Below are 26211 nucleotides of genomic sequence, written 5' to 3'. Positions count from 1 at the left end.
TCAGGCTAAATCAATCTGATCTGCCATCACACACTAAGCCTTGACTCTGAACTAGAAGCTTCTACAGGACACCCACTGATCACATATAGGATATGGGGAAGTTTTGGGTCCGGATATAGTAGGACAAAACAAAGATGGAACTTACAAAGGATCCTTAATCCTTAGATATGTTGTGGGATTTCTTAAACTCCACAGTCTGAGAGCCTTGGGGATCCTTCACTCTGTCTCCCAAGCAGGCCTCCTTGTTCACTCTTGGGATGTTCCCAGGATTCCTGAGAGTGGAATGAAAAGCAGCTCTGAATGTCATGTGATAGGCATTCGTGGGACCAGCAATGAGTGAGGACTTGCTGTCAGTTTTCAAGGGCTGTGATGGGGTGGCCACTCAGTGAATACTCTTGGGTTATTGGAAAATCCTCAGTAACCTGGCCCCCTGGGCAGTCTCAACATCCATAGCAACCTAGTCCATGCAACTTTCTGCCTCTGGAAGACACTCACTTCAGCACTACTCACTGCTTTCTCCCCTACACAGATGCAAGCTATGTGGGAAGAGTGGTTTCTCTCTTCACATAATTTTTTATTCTTAGGACAGAGGATGAAGGCCACAGTCTCAGATATACTAAATAAGTACTCTATCATTGAGCCACACCCCTAATCACTCACTGCAGGGCTTTAGGCAGGGAATCTACAATTGAGCCGAGTCCCCAGCCTGTCACTGGGGGATTCTAGGCACAGCTTCTATCACTGAGCCATATCCCCAACACTTGACTGGGGATTCTAGACAAGAGTTCTATCACTTAGATACCACCCTCCAGTCCAGGCAGGGGGTATATGCTTAAGGCAAACCCTCTGCCACTCACTGAGGTAGACATCAATTGACAACCATACCCACAACTCTCACACCGGATTACTGAAACTTAGCTCTGAAACTAGATCCAACTCAGAAGTCAAATCAGCTGTAGCCTGACACTCACCCAGCCACTTTCCTCATCTCACTGAGGATATTAATTTTGTTTTTCTTCACATTCTCCTTGGATACCCTCAGCAAATCTCTCACCAGGTCTGGTGTGTATGAGTCAGATAGTTTTACTGTCCCATATTTTTTTCTCCATGTCTCAATATCATCTGAAATAGAACCAAACCAAGAAAAACATGTCAAATTAAGATTGTTTCAATTTATGTCCAGGGATGGTAAAGTATTTCTGTACCCCAAATCCAGCTGGCCCACCATATGGCTGCTATAAATAAAGAGGTACTGTTTTACACTTCTTTAGGAAATGAAGCATATGTTTTACTATCTGTTCTTCATCCCTTCACAAAGAAAAGAGAATGTCTCCTTTTCCACATTAACCTGTATTATCTGGAGCTATAGCTGATACAGGTGAATAATGAATATTTGTTTTAAAAAGTACAAAAGAATGCAGAAAAAATAGCTCAACAGTTAGCCATAAAAGCTACTCTTCCAGAAGACATGGACTCTGTTTGCAGCACCCACATGGTGGCTCGCAACCATCTGTAACTCCAGTTCTAAAGGATCTGCTGCCCTCTTCTGGCAACATTGGGTATGAAGCATGCACATTGTAAGCAAACATACATGCAGACAATATACCCGTACACATAAAATAAAAATAAAACATCTTTTAAAAAATAAAAGGAAGAGAGCAGATATGCTAGCTGGGCTTGGTGGTGCACACCTATCATAACACTCGAAGACCAAAGAAAGAGGATTGTGAGTTTGAGCTGAGGCTAAGCTGTATAGTGAGATTCTGTCTTAACAATAAAATGAATAAGGGCTTGGAAATGGCTTAGCAAAATTCATGCTGCTCCTTCAGAAGACTGAACTTTGGTTCCTAGCAACAGTGCCAGGTGATTCATAACCATCTATAATTCCAGCTCAACAGGATCCAATGCCTCTGTCCTCTGAGCATCTATACTCACATGCACAAACAGACCAACACAAACACACAAAACTAAAAATAATTTTAAAAATAACTTTAAAACAAAACAAAACAAAAAAAGGGACAGTAGAAAGAAACAGGTAAAACCATATGTGACTCATGGCTGTAATCTCAGTACTTATAAAGTTGAGAAATTTCTGGCCTGCACCTTCCACCAGGGAAGGTCCCCAGCTTGTCAGCTCCTTTAAAGGCACCAGTCTGAAGGCTTCACAGGAGATCTTCTGTAGCTAAGGTAATAAGTCACTGGCATGCATGCCCCTCTTAAGACCCTACATTCTGAAGGACTCACATGAGGTCTGCTACAGCCAGGGCCACAGGCCTTCAAGGAGACCTGAAGAAACCAGGGGACACAGGAAGAAGGCTCCAGACAGAGACACCCAGACCAGCTAACACCAGAGATAAACAGATGGCAAAGGGCAATCGTGAAACCATAAGCAACAGAAGCCAATATACTTTGGCATCATCAGAACCTGCAGTTCTCCTACCACAGCAAGCTCTGTATACACCAACATACCTGAAAAACAGGAAGCTGACCTAAAATTCTATCTCATGAGAATAATAGATTTCTTTAAGGATGAGATAAATAACTCACTGAAAGAAATACAGGAAAACACAGGTAAATAGGTAGAAGCCCTTAAAGAGGAAACAAATAAATCCCTTAAAGAAATACAGGAAAACACAATTAAACACATAAAGAAATTGAACAAATCAGTTCAGGACCTAAAAGAGGAAGTAGAAACAATAAAGAAAACACAAAGGGAGGCAAACCTGGAAATGGAAAACCTAGGAAAGAGGTCAGGAATTACAAATGTAAGCATCACTAACAGAATACAAGAGATAGAAGAGAGAATCTCAGATGTAGAAGATACCTTAGAAGAGATTGAAACAACTGTCAAAGAAAATTCAAAACATAAAAAACTCCTAACTGAAAACATCCAATAAATCCAGGACACAATAAAAAGACCAAATCTAAGAACAATAGGAATAGAGGAGAGCAAATATTCCCAGCTCAAAGGAATGAAGAACATCTTCAACAAAATCATAGAAGAAAACTTTGCCAACCTAAAAAATGAGATGGCCATAAAGGTACATGAAGCCTACAGAACACCAAATAGATTCAACCAGAAAAGAAAATCCTCTCATTACATAATAATCAAAACACTAAATGCACAGAACAAAGAAAGAATATTTAAAAATGTATGGGGAAAAGGCCACATAACATATAAAGGCAGACCTATCAGAATTACACCAGCCTTCTCAACACAGACACTAAAAGCCAGAAGAGCCTGGACAGAGGTCATGTAGACCCTAAGAGAATACAAATGCCAGCCAAGGATACTATACCCAGCAAAACTCTCAATCAACATAAATTGAGAAACCAAAATATTCCAGGACAAAACCAAACTTAAACGGTATCTTTTTAATAATCCAGCCCTACAGAGGATACCACAAGGAAAACTCCAACACAAGAAGGGTACCTATACCAAAGGAAAAACAAGATACTAATCATCTCACAACAAAGCCAAAGGGAATCACAGGCACATAACGCCACATGTAAGAACAAACATAACAGAACTAACAATCATCTGTCTCTAGTATCTCTCAATATCAACAGACTCAAATCCCCAATAAGAAGACATAAGCTAACAGACTGGGTATGCAATCAGGATCCAGAATTTTGCTGCATACAATAAACACAACTCAATAACAAAGGCAGACACTTCCTCGGAGTAAAAGGCTGGAAAAAAAGTCTTCTAAGCAAATAATCCCCAAGAAACAAGCGGAAGTTGCCATCCTCATAGCTAATAAAATAGACTTTCAATGAAAGTTATCAAGTGAAATGAGGAAGGACATTTCATGTTCATCAAAGGAAAAATCCAGCAAGAGAAAGTCTCAATTCTGAACATATATGTCCTAAGTGCAAGGGCACCAACATGCACAAAAGAAAATTCACTAAAGCTCAAAACACACATTGAACCCCACACAATAATAGTGGGAAACTTCACTATAGTGGGAACACTTCACTCTCACTAATGGACAGGTCATTGAAACAGAAACTAAACAGGGACACAGTGAAACTAATACAAGTTATGAACCAAATGGATTGAACAGCTATATACGGAACATTTCAACCTAAAATAAAAGAATATACCTTCTCAGCACCTCATGGAACCTTCTCCAAAGCTGACCATATAATAGGTCACAAACAAGCCTCAAATGATATAAGAAGATTGAAATAATTCCATGCATCCTATCAGATCACCACAGATTAAGGCTAGACTTCAATAACAACAAAAACAACAGAAAACCCACATACTCATGGAAACTGAACAACTCTCTACTCAGTGATAACTAGGTCAGGGAAGAAATAAAGAAAGAAATTAAAGACTTCTTGCAATTCAATGAAAATGATGAAACAGCATATCCAAACTTATGGGACACGATGAAAGCAGTGCTAAGAGGAAAATTCTTAGCACTAAGTGCCCTGGTAAAGAAATTGGAGAGATCCAATACTAGCTACTTAACACACACCTGAGAGATTTTGAAAAAAAGAAGCAAACACACCCAAGAGGAGTGGAAGGCAGAAAACAGTCACACTCAGGGCAGAAATCAACCAAATAGAAACAAAGAGAACAATTTAAAAAAAAAAAAATCAATAAAACCAAAAGTTGGTTCTTTGAGAAAATCAACAAGATAGATAATCCCCTAGCCAAACTAACTTGAGGGCCCAGAGACAGAATCCAAATTAACAAAATCAGAAATGAAATGGGAGACATAACAACAAAAATTGGAGAAATTCAAAAAATCAGATCCTAACTACAAACGCCTATACTCAACAAAACCAGAAAATCTAGATGAAATGGATGATTTTCTAGACAGATACCACATACTAACGTTAAATCAAGAACAGGTAAACTATCTGAACGGGCCCATATCCCCCAAGGAAATAGAAGTAAATAAAAAAAACTCCCAGCCAGATGGCTTTAGGGCAGAATTCTACCAGACCTGCAAGAAGAGCTAATACCAACATTCCTCAAACTATTCCATAAAATAGAAACACAAGGAACACTATCAAATTCATTCTATGAAGCCACAATTACTCTCATACCTAAACCACATAAGGACTCAACAAAAAGACAGAACTTCAGACAAATTTTGCTTATGAATATCAATGCAAAAATACTCAATAAAATTCTAGCAAACCAAATCTAAGAATATATGAAAATCATTATTCACCATGATCAAATAAGCTTCATCCCAGGGATGCAAGGTGGGTTCAATATATGAAAATCCATTAACATAATCCATTATAAAAACAAATTCAAAGAAAAAATTACATGACCATCTCATTAGATGCTGAAAGGGCATTTGACAAAATACAACATCCATTCATGTTAAAAGTAGTAGAAAGAACAGAAACTCAAGTCCCATATCTAAACATAATAAAAGTAATATACAGTAAACCAACAGCCAATATCAAACTAAACAAAGAGATACTTGAAGCAATCCCACTAAAATCAAGGACAAGACAAAGATGTCCACTTTCTCCCTATTTATTCAATATAGTACTCAAAGTTCTAGCTAGAGCAATAATAAATAAAAAAAAAGGAGATCAAGTAGATAAAAATTGGCAAAGAAGAAGTCAGGGTATCACTATTTGTAGATGATATGATAGTATATATGAACCACCCCAAAAATTCTACTAGAGAACTTCTACAGCTGATAAACAACTTCAGCAAAGTGGATGGATATAAAATTAACTCAAATAAATCAGTAGCCTTCCTGTATATAAATGATAAATAAGCTGAGAAAGAAAATAGGGAACCAACACCCTTCATTAAAAAAAAAAAAAAAGAACGTCAATTCTCCCATGAGACAAACTGAAGAAGACCTCAAAAAATGGAGAGATCTGCCCATGCTCATGGATTGAATAGAATTAACATAGTGAAAATGGCCATCCCACCAAAAGCAATCTACAAATTCAACACAATCTCCATTAAAATTCCAACATAATACTTCAAAGACATAGAAAGAGCAATTCTAAAATCCATCAGTAAAAGCAAAAAGTTCAGTATAGCAAAAACAATTCTTAACAATAAAAGAAAAGGAAAAAAAAAGAGTTTCTGGGAAATTACCACCCCTGACCTCAAGCTATAGTACAGAGCATGGTATTGGTAGAGAGACAGACAGGTTGCTCAATGGAATAAAATTTAAGACCATGAAATAAAACCACACACTTAAGGACACTTGATCTTTGATAAAGAAGCCAAAAATATACAATGGAAAAAAGAAAGCATCTTCAATAAGTGGTGCTGGACTAACTGGCGGTCTGTATGTGGAAAAATGAAAATAGATACATATTTGTCACCTTGCACAAAACTCAAGTCCAAGTGGATCAAGGACCTCAACATAAAACCAGACATACTAAATCTAATAGAAGAGAAAGTGGGAAAGAACCTCAATCTCATCGGCTAGGGGCAGTGGGGCGGGGTCTGGGGGAAGAGGAGATTTCTTAAACAAAACTCTAATGGCTCACTCTCTAAGATCCAGCATTGATAAACGGGACCTCATAAAACTGAAAAGCTTCTGTACAGCAAAGGATACAGTCAATAGGGCAAATAGGCAACCTTCAGATTGGGAAATAATCTTCACTAACCCCACATCCGATATAGGGCTAATATCTAAAATATATAAAGAATTAAAAAAGGTAGCCTCCAAAAAATCAAACAAACCAATCAAAAAAGGGGGTATAGAATTAAATAGAGAATTCACAACAGAGAAATTTTGAATGACTCTGAAGCACTTAAAGAAATGTTCAAAGTCCTTAGTCATCAGGGAAATGCATATCAAAACAACCCTGAGTTTCTACCTTACACCAATAAAAATGGCTAAGAGCAAAAGCTCTGGTGACAGAAAATGCTGGTGAGGATGTGGAGAAAGAGGAACACTCTTCCATTGCTAGTGGGACTGCAAACTTGGACAACCACTCTGGATAGCCAAAAGATGCCCCACCATGCCACAGGGGTATGTGTTCCACTATGTTCATAGTAGTCTTAGTTATGACAGCCAGAAACTGGAAAAAACCCCAGATGCCCCCAAAGGAAGAATGGATACAGAAAATGTGGTTCATTTAGACAATGGAATACTACCATTGGACACGCAAACTTTATATGTCCTAGTACAGGGGAATGCCAGAGCCAAAAAATGGGAATGGGTGGGTAGGGAAGTGGGGACTTTTGGAATAGCATTCTAAATGTAATTGAGGAAAATACGTAATAATAAAAAATATAAAAAAAAAAAAAAGGAATGAGGACATCATGACTTTTGCAGGCAAACAGATGGAACTAGAAAATATCATCAAGACCCAAAAGGACATGCATGGTATATACTCAATTATAAGTCGATATTAGTCAAAAAAGTATAGAATGCCCAGGATAAAATCCACAGAACTCAAGAAGTTTAACAATTCAAAGGGCCCAAGTGAGGATGCTTCAATCCCACTTGGATAGAAGAAGAAACCAATTCCAGGGGGCAGAGGAAGGGAAAGACCTGGAGAAAAGAGGAAAGGGGAAGGGGGAACATGATATTGGGGGGGGGGGGTCAGGAGAAAAAAGGAGTGAAGCCCTGAGGGCCAGAAGAAAGAATGAAAGAGGCATCCTCAGGAGGAAAGAGGTGGGAGGACTCTCCAGAATGTACCAGAGACCTTGGAGGTGAGATACGTTCAGGACTCAAAGGGAGGGATCTTAAATGAAATTCCCTACAGTAGGGAGAGGGAACTTGTAAACTCCACCTCCAAGAGAAAGACAGGGCATCAAGTAGAGAGATGGGGTGGCCATCCCACAGTCAAAAACTCTGACCCAGAATTGTTCCTATCTAAAAGAACTGCAGGGACAAAAATGTAGAAGAGACTGAGGGAAAAGAGGTTCAGTGACTGTCACAAATTGGAATCCAGCTGAAGGGGAGGCTCCAAGGCTTGACACTATTACTAATGCTATGACTGCCCTCTGAGAGGCCCATCAAACAGCTGAAAGTCAGATGTAGATACTTACACCCAACCAATGGACAGAAGCCAGGGACCCCTGGGGTTGAATTAGGAAAAAGCTGGAAAAAGATGAGGAGGAGGAGGGCAACCCCATAGGAAGACCAGCAGTCTCAACCCCAGAGATCTCTCAGATACTGAGGCACGAACCAGGCAGCATACATGAGCTGGTCTGAGGTCCCCAACACATATACAGCAGACTGACTGCCTGGTCTGGCCTCAGTGAGAGAGAGTGCACCTAACCCTCAAGAGACTCGAGGCACCAGGGAGTGGGGAGGTTTAGGGGAGGGGGGATATCCTCTAGGAGATGGGGGAGGAGGAATGGGATGAGGAACAGTCACAGGGTAGATTGGGAGAGGGATAATGACTGGACTGTAAAAAAAAAAAATTAAAGGATAATAATGATGATAAAAAAGAAAGTTGAGGAAATGGGATCCTGAGTTCAAAGTTACCTTGGGTGATAATAGTGAGTCCCTATTTATAGAAAGAAAAAAGACAGGCTTTATACTATATCCCTTATAAGGAACCCCACTCAGAAGGCAGAGTGGTAGAGAGGTGCAGAGAGCCCAGTCTGGTACATATAGCAGGGCTGAGACTAACAGGATCACCATGGTACATGCTGAGCCACACCTACAATTGTCCATCTAGGACTGTATAACGAATGTGTATGGACAGGTGAAAGAAACAAGACATCTGGCTAGGAAATGAATGTCCCCATAAAAAGAGACAACAGGAAGAAATGTCCTAAACAGAAACTAAAATATGACACCCTTTTAGAGGCCACAGGATAGACAGAATGAGGCTTCCTAATCATTCTTTTGAGCTTCAGATGTTGAAATGGGGATCAAGTGTCCCTAAGATATAGCACTGCCAGCCCAGTCCTGTGACTCCTTACCCTGTTTTGCTCACACACCTACCTCCACAGTTGTCTTTGTTGAACAGAGTAAAGTGCATGACAACAGGTCCTGTTTCCCCTCTGAGGACATAGCAGCTTGCTGGGGCTTTGGCCCATTCCTTCAGCTGATCCTCGCTCACCTCAGGAAAGGGGATTTCATGGCGTTGGCAGTAGTCTGCTGTGGCCCTGATGGTCTGAGAAGGGGAAAATAAGTGGCCTTGAGACACACTGAAATCTCAGCAAAGGCCTCAGGAGTACAGTGCATGATTGTTAGTGGGTTTGGTTTGTACAGAGGACATCTTGTATTCAATCAGGGCTAGTGAATAGTTTTTGCAAGGGTTGAGAATAACTTTGGGGTCTGTAAAAAGGTCAACGTGCTCAGATGAGGGGATACCCATAAATATTCAGAATCAGTCAATCTTATTTCCTCCCTGAGAGACTCCTATTTTTTATTAATTAATTTATTTATTCACTTTACATCCCAATATCAGAAACCCCAGTCCATCTCACACTTCCTTTCCCCATTCTCCTCTGAGAAGGGGGAGCACCTCCTGAGTATTACACAAACATACACACACACACACACACACACACACACACACCCTGCACATCAAGTCACTGCAGGAATACAGGTATTGTCTCTCACTGAGCCCAGACAAGGGGACTCGGTTATAAGAACGGGTTCCACAGCAGGTAACAAATTCAGAGACAGCCCCTGCTCCAGTTGTTGGGAGAGCAACATGAAAACCAAGCTCCACATCTGCTACATATGTAAGGGGATGGCTAGAGAGGGTTCTAAGTCCAGTCTATGTTCACTCTTTGATTGGTGGTTCAGTCTCTGGGAGCCCCCAAAGGTCCAGGTTACTTGGCTATGTTTGGCTTCCTGTGAAATATCTATCCTTCGATCCTTCCCCCAACTCTTCCACAATTCCATAGAATGTTTGGCTATGGGTCACATGATCACAACCAGCCAATCTCATTTCCTCTCTGAGAGACTGTTTCACATCTCCCTCAATGGGAGAGTTAAATGGTGACAAAGCCAGTTTCCAGTATGGAATAACAGAAATGGAAAGTCAGCCATGAAATTCCTTTTCATGATTCTTACAATGGAAGTAAGTCAGCTTTCCACTGCTGTACGGAATACCCAAGACATACACCAAAGACAATCGGCTTACAGAGAAAAAAGGAAAAGCTTTCAGATTCTGATCAGTTGGCCATGTAGTGGAAGTGTATGACAGAGCAAAATGGCTAATGTCAGGGAACAGAAGGAAAAAGTATTTTGCTGTCCTTTGAGAGAATAAGCCCAATAAACTAGAGACCGCCCAAAAGACCAGTGGCTCTCAATCTGTGAGACTCGACCCCTTTGAGAATTGAATGACCTTTTCACAAGGGAAACCTAAGACTATTGGAAAATACAATATTTATATTCTATTCACAACAGTAACATAATTACACTTATGAAGTAGCAACAAAAATAATGTTGTGGTTGGGGGTCACCACAACATGAGGTGTATTAAAGGGTCACAGCATTAGGAAGGGTGAGGACCACTGCACTAGTTGCATCTCCTTGGTGTTCTAACACTCCCAACCTCTACATCAAAGGACCACGTTCTGAAAACATGGGCTTCTAAGGTATACTTCAAATCTAGCAATAGCAGTCAGCCCAAGAGAAACATAAATGTAAAATATAAATCTTTACCCTACAGCAATATGGGTAAGCAGCTATAGACATTTGCCACCAAGCCTGATGATCTGAGATTGATCAAATATAAATACAATTTTAAGTTTTTGTATGCATTTCATAAGAAATGTCTATTATGTTAGTGTGGATAACTAGCTCTAACCATATATATATATATATATATATATATATATATATATATGAATAACAGAAATGGAATTATATAATTATATATAGTATATAGTTATATACTAAATGCATTTATTTAGTGTGTGTGTATGTGTGTGTCATCAGAAGACAATTTCTGACATCCACCACATGAGTCTATCTAGAGGATTGAACAAGTACCTTTACCAGCTGAGTCATCTTGCCAGCCTGCAAAAATCTTACAGGTTTTTAAATATATGATACTCATGTATATCCATGCATGATGTTAGGGGATCCATGCATGCCATAGTGCCCTGAGACCACAACTGCCCAATACCCACTTCATAGCCAGACCCTAAGTTTCTTCCTGCACAGCCCCATCGCTGCGCAAGGCCATCTCAAATACATAAAAGTTTCTCTTCAATTACCTCTAGTGGGTCCCCAGCACTGAAGTCAAATGAGAGGATGAGGTGAGTTTCACGCACAGGAGGCAGAACAAGTGGATAGGGAGTGTTGATGGCAAAACCAGCATCCACCAGATGGAGAAGCTCTCGGCTGCACATGGTCTCATCTGCAATTTTACCTAGATACAGGAGAAGAACTTGTCTAATCTACAGCCAGAATGTAGGTATAGAAAGCAGTTTATACAGAGCTGTTGTCTCAGAAAGGTGAGCAGAGACTCATGTCCAGCTAGAGTTCACTTCTGCCACTGTCTAGACATGGTTTGAGTGTGCTCCTCAGAGATTCGTGCACTGGAAGCTTGGTCAGCAGTGTGAAGTGTGGAGATGGAGGAATCTTTAAGAGAAGGGGCTTAGTGGAAGGTGGAAGCACCAGGCTTAGAAGCAATTTGTGTTGCATTGAATAAGCTCTGGAAAGAACAAATTCATTAAAAAAAAAAAAAAAGGTTTTTAAGCTCTCACCTTTCTTACTCTCCTCTCTGTCCCTCCTCTCTCTCTCTCTGTCCCTCCTCTCTCTCTCTCTCTCTGTCCCTCCTCTCTCTCTCTCTGTCCCTCCTCTCTCTCTCTCTCTCTGTCCCTCCTCTCTCTCTCTCTCTCTCTCTCTCTCTCTCTCTCTGTCTCTCTCTCTCTCTCTCTCTCTGTCTCTCTCTCTCTCTCTCTCTCTCTCTCTCTCTCTCTCTCTCTGTCTGTCTCTCTCCCTTCCCCCACTCTCCACATGGCCATGGACAGCCTCTCTCCCTCTTTCTACCTTCTTTCTCCATGCCTTTCTACAATAAAGCTCTAAAACCATAAAAAAAAAATGAGAGCGAATTATTTATTCCATTAGTCCCACCCACCTATGACTAAGTCCCTTGTACATGTGGCTGCTCCATCACATTATGTTACAAGTAGTACTCTAATCAGAGGGTGAATAGATGGGGGCCATCATATCTTCTAGTGTTATGAGTTAAATAAACCTTTTCTTTATAAAGTATCCAGCCTGGGGTATTTTGCTATAACCATTGAAAACAGAGTGATGTGACTTCTCAAGGCATGAATGGTGCTGACCAAGCTTACCACATTTTAGAACTCATCTTTCTAGGTAACTTACCTTTTCCTAAACTACAAAGGCAACAAGACATACAAAGATGTTCATGGTAGGCAGTGTTATCAAAAAAGAGTGGTGGATGAACTTTAAATGTTTGGGGATTGGTATAGCCTGGAGAGAGGACATCCGTACAACAAGAAGACAGAAGTGGTTAAATCTATAAAGCAGCCTTAGAGTATCCCACAGGCCCATGTCTATTCTATACGAATGAAGGATGTCAGATCATGAAAGGAAAAACTATGGTGGATGTCTAAATCTTTTCATAGTTGGAAGAAAACACCAACATTTCAAGAACCTTGCCATGCCTTCTATTGATACTGGAAAGACTGCATGTCTCTCACTGTGAACCACTACCATGGGGAAGTTCCACCACTCTGTCCAGTGAGCACCATGCCCACTTCTGCACTTCCAGGAAAAGGATGAGCTGAGATCACCCCATGTTCTCCACAGCCTACTCTAGCCCCATGAGAGATTAGAAACATGAAAAGAGGAGCATTCTCACCGTGTTTATAGAGGAAGTTGTAAACAGTTCCCCACTGCCATTTGGAGACACACTTGCGAGTTTCATTCACAAAAACGCAACGGTCCCAAACTAGACCTGGAGACACAGAAATCAAAAGGTACAGAGTAAGCATCATGGGATGGCACATGCTGTCACTCCTCTAAAGTCCTATAGTGAAGCAATGACCTTCGTAGTGACAGAGTTGAAATTAAGTGTGGAAGACCCACAGATACAATCCAAAGACACAATCCAAAGACACAATCCAAAGATACAATCCAAAGACAGGCATTCTCTCTATTGTGTCTCTGTCTGCCTGCCCCACCTCTGCTTCCTCACACTCCTTCTGCTAGAGCAAACAATATGTCCTCAAACTGTGAGTCAAAATAAAACAATCTAAGTTGCTTCTGCCATGTACTTTGTCACAGGGGTAAGAAAATGTAATGGACACCAGTGGGGACAAGAGAGGAGGGGTCTGATGGTGCTGGCATTTACCCGTGTTCCAGTTCATCAAACTGTATGTGGTGGTGTCTTCTTGTGTCTTCTTGAAGCGATCCAACAGATGGTCGAGAAACTGCTCCTTCTTCTCTGCGGAGGTCTCATTCCAATTCTGGATGATCTCAGCCATCTCTATGCCAAATTCATCTGCCCCAAGAAACCCATGTGATTACCTGCTCAGGACAGACATGTACCTACCCCTTGCTGACAGCCACTGTTTGGCTATCTTATCTCTTGTGGTAACCTGGCACATGCTATGTCATAGAGCAATTTTCTCTGAGGAAAAAAAAAAACATGCCATCATTTAGGGAAGCCTATGAAAACTCAGGACGTATCAGGGCATCAGGGATCACTGGTATACACATTCAATTGTAGAAGGGGCAGTGAAGGAGAAAAGAAGGCCACATCTCCATGCAGGCTACCTGCCTCTTTGTCCTTGAATGCCCTCCACCCTTTCCTTATGCCCTCCACCCCCCTTAGCATCCTCACAGGAATTTGCAAGTGTGTCCTCATGCACAAACCTGTCTCAGTACCCAGAGCCTGCTGAAGGGCACAGAGCTTATCCTTGATGCTGGGGTCATTCATATCTGTGAAATAAGCCATCACTAAATCCAAGAGCATTGCATCCACATTCATCCTTGGTGCTTCTGAGTATGTCACTGGTCCTAAGAAATAAAAATGCCAAAAAAAAAAAAAAAGAAAGAAATAAAAATGCCACCAGTGGCACTACCATCATTGACTTTCCAGATATTGCTGTTGTACAGAGCCCAGCTTCCATGTGTTTTACTTGCAAAGGCTCCCACTAGCAATTCCTTACAACCTGAATGGTCCTCCCAGGCCCACTGCCAACTAGCATATACAGAAGCCTACCTCCCTCATTCAATGTGACACATGAACACTCAAGATAGGGCTTCTTTCCCTCCCCCATTACAGGTTCCTGGAACATTAAGGAACACACACACACACACACACACACACACAAACACCCTTTCCAGTTCAGGTTTATCTGTCAGCCCAGGATCCTCAGTGGCCTCATCTGTCAAAAATTCTATGATGGGGCTAGGGCAATGGCTCCATCTGTGTGTGTGTGTGTGTGTGTGTGTGTGTGTGTACATGTGTGGAGACCCTTTTTCTATCACTTTCTCTACCTTGTGTGAATATGAAGTTTATTAATTCTACATGCTACTCAAACATTAGGCTCTGAGTTCAGATCTCCAATATCTACTAAAGTGGCATACAACTGTAATCCTAGCAATGATGGTGAACACAGGAACATCCTGAAGGCTTCTGGGACAGTCAGTCTGCCCTATTAATAAACTCCCTGTTCACATAAGGTAGAGTGATAGAAGAAGGCACCAGATATCATCTTCAGGCCTCTACACATGTGCATATATACATGCATCACATCTACCCACAAAAATACAGGCACACACATACACACAACACACTCACACTCACACTCATAGCACACTGAGCAGTTGAGGTAAAAACAGCAATTCATAAGGTGACAGTGAGCATAACCATGACATTTTGAGACCTATGGCTGGCTCATGCAACTTCTTATCCATGTCCTTATCTGTGATTCACCATAACCAGGGTGCTTACCTTCTATAAACTTCAATTTTCCAAAGGGGTTCCTGAAGTAGTCTGTAAGAGGTTAAAAATGCAGAATGTTTATCTGTACAATACAGACACTGGCTATGATGTTGAATGTTTTTTTTTCTTTTTTTTTTAAACACCACATATGTCTTTGGGGTGTGTGTGTGTGTGTGTGTGTGTGTGTGTGTGTGTGTGTGTGTGTGTTCTTAATTTATTTTTTAATACTCCATATTTTATCCACACCACCACCACACGTTCACCCTCTGACTGTTCCACATTCCATACCTCCTCCCCATCCCCAGCGCATCATATTGACTGGACTGGTCTCAAACTCACTACATAAATGAAGATGAACTTGAACTTCTAATCTTCCTGCTTCCATCTCCCAAGTGCTGGGATCACAGGTGTACACTACCAGTCCCACATTGAGTGTAACAAAGGCAAGTTTCTCTATGGCTATTCCTTTGTAAGACTGGCCACAATACACTGAAGCTTTGCTGATATTGAATCTCAAGACCTAACTCCATGCCTACCTTCCAACTCTGTATGTGGAGGCTCACTGTTTATGCTGGGAATTATCTTCTACTGCTTTCCACATTATTCATCAACGCAGGGTCTCTCAATCAAACCCAGAGTGAACCAATTTGGCTACATTAGTTCCTAGTTTGATCTAGGAATTCCCATGCCTCTGTAATCTAAGGCTGGATTTTCAGGCAGGCTGCCATGCCCTCATGCTTACATGGCAAATGATTTAACCACTAAGCCACCACTTCAGCTCTACATTTTAAATTACATGTGCCCAAAAATGTGCCAATTCTAAAATGATTTCCCAAATAAATACTCACAACCTCTCCAAATAAGTGCTCATACTTCCTTTGTTGGAAAAGGACATCACTTTGCAGTCAAAGCCTGACTCTACTTGCCCATACTGGTAATAGGTAAGGCCTCTCTCATCTACTGTTTCACCTCTTGGCTGTAGGTTTTGTCTTCACACTCACCAAAATGCAGATTCATTCTGTCTGGTTACATGACTGCTATTATAAATTAGTCAAACATGATTACTATGGTCCCGGCTCTGCTCTAAGAACCTTACACATTAGGTCATTTAAAATTCTCATCTCTAACACATGAGGCTGGAGATACTATTGTCTCCATTATAGGAGGCATTGTGTCAAAGAGCATTTGGTTAGCCAAAGCATATACCATACTGATCAGAGCTATGATGTGGCTCCAGGCACAAACTGCCATTCATTCTTCCTACATCAGTGCTCACAGGATAGTGAGAGCAGGGAAGGAACTTAGTATTCTCATGACACAGTCACTATCAAAAAAAAAGCTCAAGTTGGAGACTGAAGAGATGGTTCACTTCCAAATGATATAGGTTCAATTCCTAGCAGCCCTATGGCGGTTCAAAACAAGTTTAACTCCAATTCCAGAGAATCTGATGCTCTCTTCTGGCCTCTACAGCCACAAGGCACACCTGTGGTACATAGACATATATGCAGACAAAACACCCACACACGTATAAAAAAATGTTTTGGGGTTGGTTTTGTTTGTTTGTTTGTGGTTTTGTTGTTGTTTTGTTTTGTTTTGTTTGGACAAAGTCTTTTTATGTAGTCCTGGCTGTCCTGGAATTCCCTATGCAGATTAGGTTGGCCTCAAACTCACATAGAACTCCTGCCACTGCCTCCCAAATGTTGAGATTAAAGGTATCTCTTTCTTTAAAAGAGATATCTCTAGGATTGGTCCCTGGAATCCCCTCAAATACTCACTCAAAATATAATTCTTAATTTCTTTAATATCAGCAAAAGCACTTCCCCATAAACCTGTAAAGAAGAGAGAGAAAAAAAAGCTAAGACTTCTTGTAATTGAAGTGAACCGATAGGGTTGTATTATTACATTTCAACCCTGTTTCCTGTAGTAGACAGAGGCAGCCCTGAAACGTGGACAACAGTCAAGGGGGTTAGCAGTTCTAGTCTCAACACAAGGGTAGCACAGCGGTGAAAACCTTGGAAATGGGAGACAGAGGAGTTATAGCCAAACTGTAAATATATAAAAAGCAACAAAAGACCCTACTTCAGTTATTAGGTAATGAAAGTGCCATTTTCAGTTGAAAAATACCAGTTTTGTTTCTATCTATGCAGAACTAAGCATCCATGATGGTCTTCATAATATATCACAAAATTATAGGACAACTGGTCATGGTGGTACACACCTATAGTCCTAGTAATTGAAAGATGGATTCAGAAGAAATAAAAGTTCAAGACTAGCATCAGTCACACAGTTTTAGTTCAAGATCAAAATGGAATATCTAAGACCCAGTCTCAAAGAACAGCAAATTTTTTTTTCTAAATGAATGGATATATAACTCTACTTGAAATCCTAGCACGTGCTAGTCACTGGACTAGTGTTTTAGATGTGAATTGCATGCAACTCCCATAGACACATTCTAAATCTGTTTCTCGGAAGCTGTAACCCTGGAATCAGCCATCTCCTTTGAGCATTTAGTAAGGTGCCAGGTGTCTGTCAGGTAAGGGGGTTCCTGAGAGACGCTTAAAGGGTTCCTCTGGAAGCCCAGATACTTCTCCTTCTCTTCTAGCAATGAAGGAGTAGAGTAGAGGTAGAATCTCTGGGAGGTCATTCTTGTCCAATATCCACTTCTCACCTCCACTGAATTTTACCTGATCCCTTACTTACCTCTCAGGAAAGTCAAATCTCTCTCAGGCTCAGATTTAACCAGTTTCCCATTCTCAAATCTGCTTCCAAACTCTGTGATGGGGACATAAGCCCCAAGTGCAGGGTAGCCAGCATGATGAGGAGTGAATTCAAACCAGGAATCTAGGGAGGCAAAACGAAGGAAAACTACAAGCTCTGAGCTGGAAACAAGTGCTGGGTGTGGGGGATCCATATGGCAATGGGCCAACTGATCTCAAATTATTGGGGATCCTTCCACATGTGTCTGAGAGCCTATTCAGATGGAAATGAGTCATTGTTTCTGTTTCTATTACTGCCCCAAACTTAAGCCCTCATATCCTCCTTTTTCTTCCTCTTCATAACAGCTGCAACTCTGGAACATGGTAATAATGAAGACTCTAGACACACTATGACATGAGGGTTATCTGGGACACTGTGGAATGGATGGGCTATGAACTATTTATTGTAAGAAGGAAAATCACATGACCATGTTTGTTCTAGAAATTTCCTTCTTCCAGGTAGCTACTGAAGAAGGAGATGACATGGAACAGGAAGACCAATGAGGAACTAATTACAAGAGCCTTCAAGAGAGGTGCTGATACTTGGTCCAAGATGTTCTTGGGGTTGTGGGAAAGACAGTAGTTGCAATGTGGAGAATTGAGTCTATGATGACCAAAGGTCTCATTGGTCTTGAGAGGATGTTTGGAGAAAGTGTAGATATTTATATATTCTTGACTAAATAACTGTCTTCCTCTATGAGGAAAGACTACCCTCTCCAAATGAGTACATAGCTCAGGAGAGACACATTAGAGTAGATAGAGTGGAAGGAATATCCTGGTTAGCTATCCAAATTAGTCAAAAGTACCCTGATAATTAATGGAGTGACAGATGTTAAGACCAAATTAACCTTACCCCTGGACTGCTGGGAGAGGGTCTATGAAAAGAGAAGGTTAGCCCTACCTATTTAAGTGGAAAAACCATACAAGGACTATGCTGATGAGTTTCAACCTTAAACCTGACACAGCCCAGAATTCCTGCTAAAAGATTTTTAATGACTAATAGATCAGGTTAGTTTATGGGCATGTCTGTGGGAGCATTTCTTGATTTCTGATATGGAAACACCCAGCCCATTGTAAGTGTCACTCATTCCTTGGCAAAATCAGTATGAATGGAAGGAAAGCCAGCCCAGAATACACAAGTTAAATGCTCTTGACTGTGGATGTTGAGTTCCTGACGTGACTTCCCTTTAATAATGGGCCATAACCTGGACCTAGAAGCCAAATGAACCCTTTGCTTCCTAGGTTGCTTTTCACTACATTATCAAGGACCCACACTGGGAGGAGAGAAATGGGGCAATAGCCCCAGGAACTTCTCAGCTTTAGGATGCTAAAGTGAGTGAGCACCCAGAACCCTGCCTGATAGATACAGAGCAACAAGGACATACTCATCAAACAAATAAAGGCATTTTATATTAAGTAAATAAGACGAAAAGTTATTGATCCCAGGACAAAGACTGTGGATTGAAACACTAGGAAAGCCACCAGCACTAGGGTAGTTATTGGAACCATTGAGATGATGACAGGTAAGTACTAAAGAGTCATGGGACTGCATTTCTAACCTGGATCTCTCACCTAGCCCATTTTACGGCTTCCTTTATCATGCAAAACAAGTACCTGCCCTCTGGTGGTTTTTGAGACTACTGTTTACTCTTGTATGATTTGAGCATCCTATCCTGAAAGCCCCCTTTCCATGAGTCCTTTGCTTCTGGGTCTCCCAAAAGGCAGTCTAGGGGAAACATCCATAATTTCTACTTATCCATATATATATTCCCTGCTTAGTGCCTTTCATTCCCTTGCTACCTCCCATTCCCTCTAATTTTTTGCTTACTCTGAGTTTTCCTCTCCCTCCAATCAGCCAGAAGGTCCTCATCAATGGCTGCAAAGATGGGATAGGGCAGCACTCCTTCTTCCACTTGCTTCTTTAGACTGGACAAATTCGAATCCTGAAGCTTTGGAGAAAAAAGCATCACCCATATTGAACAGGGTAGAAGCACATGGTTTAGAAGAATATGGTTGTGTCTCTCCAAAATGGGTAGAATATTTGTACACTGTGCACCTAGTTCTAGAATATTCTTTCTTTCTTCTTCATCTAGGAAATCCATTCCCATGTATGTGAAAGTCAGAGGACAACTTACAGGAGTAAGTTCTCCATCTACCATGCAGATTCCAGGGATAGAATTTAGATCTGCAGGCCTGACTGCAGTGTCTTTCTTTACTGTACTATCATAACAAGCCTCCTGTTCTTAGTTTTCTGTGTAGAGAACAGACAGAGTAAGGTGGGGTACCCTCAAAGGATGAGAGTGGGTAAGAGTCCAAGAGACCACTGTAGAGGAAAACAGTCTCACTAGATGAGAGTGAACAGAAAGATCACGGCCCTCCTCATCTGGCAGAATTTCATCCTCCTTCAGACAACTGTGCTCATTTGCCTCTGCCTCAAGGCACTGAGCACCAGTGTTCTGTTCTCCATTTCTGTGAGTTGTATTATCTTAGATGCCTCAAAGGAAGTGGAATCATATGACTGGCCTGTGCCATTTAGTATAACCGAAGGGGATAGATCTCATGTAAAGTATTCTTCTCATCCACCTCACACAATCAAAACAACAACAACAACAACAACACAAGAAGCACAACAAATTTCTGCAGGAGATGAATATGCTTAGCACATTGATCATGAGATAATTCACAGGTAAATGCATGAGTCCAAACTCATCAAAATGTGCTTGAAATATATTCATGTATTCAACTCTGCCTGTTTCGGTTACATTTCAACCAAGTTAAATATTAAAATTAAGTTAAATTTTGAGAGGGAGGGGGAAGAAGGGAGAAAGAGAAGCAAACTAGGGAGGGAGGGAGGGAGGGAAGGAGGGAGAGAGAGAGAGAGAGAGAGAGAGGGAGAGAGAGAGAGATCAAAGTATGGGAAAGAGAGAGGACAAAGAGGGGTTTGGAAAGATGTCTCAGGAATTATGAGCATTTTCTGAGGACCCATTCCAGGACCCATGAGGCAAGAAATAACAGTTCCCTCATCTAGTTTCCATGCTTGTAGCATACAGATGGATAAAACACTTATATGTAAATTAAATAAAATAATTTTAAGGGAGAGGAGAGAGAAGAGTTGGATTGACACAAAGAAGGATGGGGAGGAAGGTAGGGATACATAAGAGGAAAAATAAATAGACTGTAGGTAGGTACCTGGTCCATTTTGACATTTCTTTTTTTTTTTTTTAAGATTTATTTATTTATTTTATGTATATGAGTACACTGTAGCTATACAGATGGTTGTGAGCCATCATGTGGTTGCCGGGAATTGAACTCAGGACCTCTGCTCGCTCCGCCCCTGCTTGCTCTGGCCCAAAGATTTATTTATTATTATATGAAAGTACACTGTAGCTGACTTTAGACACACCGGAAGAGGGCATCAGATCTCACTACGGATGGCTGTGAGCCACCATGTGGTTGCTGGGATTTGAACTCAGGACCTTTGGAAGAGCAGTCAGTGCTCTTAACTGGTAAGCCAACTTGCCAGCCCCATTTTGACATTTCTAAATAACATCTGTTCCCCTAGGATCCACAGTCTGGAAGAAATTCTAACAGTATCATTGGAAACATCCAACTTCTTTTCTATTTTTATGCCAACCTCACAGTTCAGACTGGGTCTGTCCCTCTCATTTGTGTTCAACCCAATCTAATCAAACTAGAAAAATGAGAAGAAATTCACTGGAAAAAGACCTCATTTGGGAATGACTTCCCATGGACATTTTAGACTCTCCTATGAAAAATGCATCCATGATGCATTCAATCTGGTAGTCACAGATATTTGGATCATAACAGCTATCTGATATGAATTGAGCAGATCAGGTGATGTGTTCAGACAACCTGAGGTCGGATCCAGAGCCAGTTGGCTGGAGAGTCTGCAGGTGACCACAGTGGTACTCTGGGGCTAGAGAAAATATTTCCCACTAAGATGTGGGGATGCAGAAAACTCCATTCTTTCTGAGGTAAAGAATAAAACATGAATACAAAAGAGAGAAAAGTAAATTTAAGAAAAGAAATGACCAATGACAGAGAGAGAAAAACAGGTTCCTTGAAACCTCTTGTCTTTCCATATTCTTAGATGTTTCCAATAATTTCTACTGATTTTACTGCACGAATGAGTCAGATCCTGATTCTTCTACTTATAGCCAATCGACCCTGGGATACTTTTAGTCTGTAGGTAAAAGCTCTAAGTGCCCAGATTTGGATGATCTGAAAGAGGAGATTGGTCAAGTTGTTTGGAACCCCGCATTCTCTGCTGGGAATTACTTACTTCTCTGATTTGCCTGGAAACAATTAAATAGGCCCAAAAGTCAGTCAGGGAGTAATTCTCCCTCTTTGATGCCTGGATGGCTTTCTCCAGGCTCTCATGAAAGTCCCACTCATTCTTCTCATACCGATGTTTCAGCTCCTCTTCTATCCCTTCCATATTTCCATTCTTGGTGTAGAGTGAAGACAGTGCCCTGGGAACAAAGAGAAGTGATAAGTTGGCTATCAGAATTTTGAGTAATGATTGTTAGAGAAGGGATGACCTAGGATGCCATTTTTTCTATGTCCCTGATGACAAACTGGGGAAAGGATGACTAACTGTTAAGAAGGAAGTTAGGGATGATAAACAAGGACTGGAGTACATGGACAGCCTCTGTGTGATTCTTTTACTTAATATGTAAACCAATGAAAGCAAGATGAAAGAAATAAATTATGATGTAATATTAGAATCCTACCAGATGGCTGTTCTTCCCATGTCACAGACACTGTCAGGCACCTTCTAACAGCATATACTCTGAAGATCTAATTAACATATTTCCAAGTTCCAGGATCTCTCACCAGGAGAAATAAGTTTACATTAAAGACACACATCCTGCTCCCCAATTGCATCCAAGATTGGGAATCAAACTGGCTGTACCCCATCTCATGGTGAAACCTTCCTCTGGGACCTATAAGGAGGACCCTGACTCTGTAACCTGACTCCTGTTTCATGAGGTTACAGCCTGAGCCACTGAAGTTCTCTTTAGCAAATTTCCCTGCATGCCAATGAGTTCGAAGCTCTTTCCCAATTTTTCTTCTATTAGATTCAGTGTCTCTGGTTTTATGTTGAGGTCCTTGATCCACTTGGACTTCAGCTTTGTGAAAGATGACAAATATGTATCTATTATCATTTTTCTACATACAAGCAGCCAGTTAGACCAGAACCATTTATTGAAGATGCTTTCCTTTTTCCATTGTATATTTTTGGCTTTTTTGTCAAAGATCATGTGTTCTTAAGTATGTGGTTTTATTTCATGGTCTTCAATTCTATTCCATTGATCAACCTGTCTGTCTCTGTACCAATACCATGCAACCTTTATCACTATTGTTCTGGGGTATAGCTTGAGGTCAGGGATGGTGATTCCCTCAGAAGTTCTTTTATTGTTGTTTTTCCTATCCTGGGTTTTTTGTTTTTCCATATGAAATTGAGAATTGCTCTTTCCATGTCTTTGAAGAATTGTGTTGGAATTTTGATGGCGATTGCATTGAATCTGTAGATTGCCTTTGGTAGGATGGCCATTTTTACCAAGTTATTCCTAACAATCCATGAGCATGGGAGAACTCTTTATTTTCTGAGGTCTTCTTCGATTTCTTTGAGAGACTTTAAGTTCTTGCCATACAGATTGTTATGGTTTGTCAATGTTTGGCCCAGGGAGTGGCATTATTAGAAGATGTGGCCCTGTTGGAGTAAGTGTGGCCTTGTTGGAGTAGGTTTGTCACTGTGGGTGTGTGCTTTAAGATCCTCAACCTATAGCAAAAACTATTCTCAACAATAAAAGAACTTCTGGTGGAATCACCATGCCTGACCTCAAGCTGCACTAGAGAGCAGTTGTGATAAAAATGGCATGGTACTGGTACAATGACAGACAGGTAGATCAATGGAATAAAATTGAAGACCCAGAAATGAACCCACATACCTGTGGTCACTTGATCTTTGACAAGGGAGCTAAAACCATGCAGTGGAAAAAAGACAGCATTTTCAACAAATGGTGCTGGCACAACTGGCAGTTACCCAGAACAAGAATGCGAATTGATCCATTCTTATCTCCTTGTAGAAAGCTCAAGTCTAAGTGGATCAAAGACCTCCACATAAAACCAGAGACACTGAATTGTATAGAGGTGAAAGTGGGGAAAGATATGGGCACAGGGGAAAAAATCCTGAGCAGAACACCAATGGTTTGTGCTGTAAGATCAAGAATCGACAAATGGGACCTCATAAAATTGCAAAGCTTCTGTAAGGCAAAAGATACTGTCAATAACACAAAAAGGGCACCAACATATTAGAAAAGGATTTTTACCAATCCTAAATCTGATAGGGGACTAATATCCATATATACAAAGAGCTCGCTCTTTCCAGCCAGTGCCGAGCGATGGGCATCTCTCGGGACAACTGGCACAAGTGCCGCAAGACCGGGGGTAAGCGAAAACCCTACCACAAGAAGCGACGGCCCGCTGCCAACACGAAGATTGGCCCTCGCCGCATACACACAGTCCGAGTTCGAGGAGGCAATAAGAAGTACCGTGCCCTGAGATTGGATGTGGGGAACTTTTCCTGGGGCTCTGAGTGTTGTACTCGCAAAACAAGGATCATTGATGTTGTCTACAATGCATCCAACAACAAGCTTGTCCGCACCAAGACCCTGGTGAAGAACTGCATCGTGCTTATTGACAGCACACCGTACCAACAGTGGTACGAGTCCCACTATGCACTGCCCCTGGGCCGCAAGAAGGGGGCCAAGCTGACTCCTGAGGAGGAAGAGATTTTAAACAAAAAACGATCAAAGAAAATTCAAAAGAAATACGACGAAAGGAAAAAGAATGCCAAAATCAGCAGCCTCCTGGAGGAGCAGTTCCAGCAGGGCAAGCTTCTAGCCTGTATTGCCTCACGACCAGGCCAGTGTGGCAGAGCAGATGGCTATGTGCTCGAAGGCAAGGAGCTGGAGTTCTATCTGCGGAAGATCAAAGCCCGGAAAGGCAAATGAGCCTCATGCGTAGTGTAATAAAGGTGTCTGCTGTTCTATTAAAAAAAAAAAAAAAAAAAAACAAAAACAAAAAAAAAAAACAAAGAGCTCACGAAGATGCACTCCAGAAATTCAAATAACCCCATTTAAAAATGAGGAAGAGATAAACAAAGAATTCTCAACTGAGGAATACCAAAGGGCTGAAAAGCACTTGAAAAAATGTTGTACATCCTTAATCATCAAGGAAATGCAAATCAAAACAACCATGAGATTCCATCTCACACCAGTCATAATGGCTAAGATCAAAAATTCAGGTGACAGCAGATGCTGGTGGGGATGTGGAGAAAGAGGAACACTCCTCCACTGATGGTGGGATTGCAAGCTTGTACAACCACTCTGGAAGTCAGTCTAGAGGTTCCTCAGAAAACTGGACATAATATTACTGGAAGATCCAGCAATTCCTCTCCTGGGAATATACCCAGAAGATGTTCCAACATGTAATAGGACTCATGCTCCACTATGTTCATAGCAGCCTTATTTATAATAGCCAGAAGCTGGAAAGAACCCAGATGTCCCTCAACAGAGGAACGGATACAGAAAATGTGGTACATTTACACAATGGAGTACTACTCAGCTATTAAAAACAATGAATTTATGAAGTTTTTGGGCAAATGGATGTATCTGGAGGGTATCATCCTGAGTGAGGTAACCCAATCACAAAAGAAGTTACTTGATATGCACTCACTGAAACTTAAGCCCAGAAACTTAGAATACCCAAGATACAATTTGCAGAACACAAGAAAATCAAGAAGGAAGACCAACATGTGGATACTTCATTCCTCCTTAGAATAGGGAACAAAATACCCATGGAAGGAGTTACAAAGTTTGGAGCTAAGATGAAAGGATGGACGATCCAGAGACTACCCCACCTGGGGATCCATCCCATAATCAGCCACCAAACCCAGACACTATTGCACATGCCAGCAAGATTTTGCTGAAAGGACCCTGATATAGCTGTCTTGTGTGAGGCTATGCCAGTGCCTGGCAAATACAGAAGTGGATGCGCACAGTCATCTATTGGATGGAACACAGGGGCCCTAATGGAGGAGCTAGAGAAAGTACCCAAGGAGCTGAAGGAGTCTGCAACCCTATAGGTAGAGCAACAATATGAACTAACCAGTACCCCCACTAGCTCGTGTCTCTAGCTGCATATGTAGTAGAAGATGGCCTAGTCAGCCATCATTGGGAAGAAAGGCCCCTTAGTCTTGCAAACTTTATATGCCCCAGTACAGGGGAACACCAGGGCCAAGAAGTGGGAGTGGGTGGGTAGGGGAGCAGGGCTGGGGGGAGGGTATAGGTGACTTTTGGGATAGCGTCTGAAATGTAAATGAAGAAAATATCTAATAAAAAATTTAAAAAGAAAAAAAGGAAAAACAGAAACAACAAAAAAAATCCACAAAAAAAAAAAAAATAATGTCTGCCCAAGGCTCAGAATAAAGCTATAAGGCATGAGTCCTTCTGAGTCCTTTAGAATAAGAATGTCCGACATAAATTTAACACAATAGTCTCTCATAAAGGCA

General features: G+C 41.2%; 1 protein-coding gene and 1 pseudogene across 5 annotated transcripts in view; one reads left to right on the top strand and one right to left on the bottom strand.

Annotated features, from left to right (window-relative positions):
• Pla2g4c (phospholipase A2, group IVC (cytosolic, calcium-independent)) overlaps positions 1-26211 on the bottom strand; it is a 49168-nt gene that overhangs the window by 3377 nt on the left and 19580 nt on the right. For all 5 annotated transcript variants that reach the window (XM_006539805.3, XM_011250511.3, XM_017322149.1 and 2 more), the window contains 12 exons: positions 21916-22105; positions 19441-19561; positions 17557-17697; positions 16632-16685; positions 14866-14907; positions 13782-13925; positions 13258-13407; positions 12766-12861; positions 11147-11301; positions 8913-9084; positions 972-1122; positions 146-272 (listed from right to left, as the gene is read on the bottom strand). In XM_006539805.3, coding sequence (XP_006539868.1) covers positions 155-272; positions 972-1122; positions 8913-9084; positions 11147-11301; positions 12766-12861; positions 13258-13407; positions 13782-13925; positions 14866-14907; positions 16632-16685; positions 17557-17697; positions 19441-19561; positions 21916-22105 — 1534 coding nt within the window. In that variant the 3' untranslated portion in view covers positions 146-154. The remainder of the gene's footprint in view (positions 1-145; positions 273-971; positions 1123-8912; positions 9085-11146; positions 11302-12765; positions 12862-13257; positions 13408-13781; positions 13926-14865; positions 14908-16631; positions 16686-17556; positions 17698-19440; positions 19562-21915; positions 22106-26211) is intronic.
• On the top strand, positions 24013-24691 carry Rps8-ps4 (ribosomal protein S8, pseudogene 4; annotated as a pseudogene).

The sequence above is a fragment of the Mus musculus genome, chromosome 7 (genome assembly GCF_000001635.26).
Source record: "Mus musculus strain C57BL/6J chromosome 7, GRCm38.p6 C57BL/6J".
NCBI classification, from domain to species: domain Eukaryota; kingdom Metazoa; phylum Chordata; class Mammalia; order Rodentia; family Muridae; genus Mus; species Mus musculus.
The sequence above is the reverse complement of the archived record's forward strand: the minus strand, read 5'-3'. Positions and strand labels throughout refer to the sequence as shown.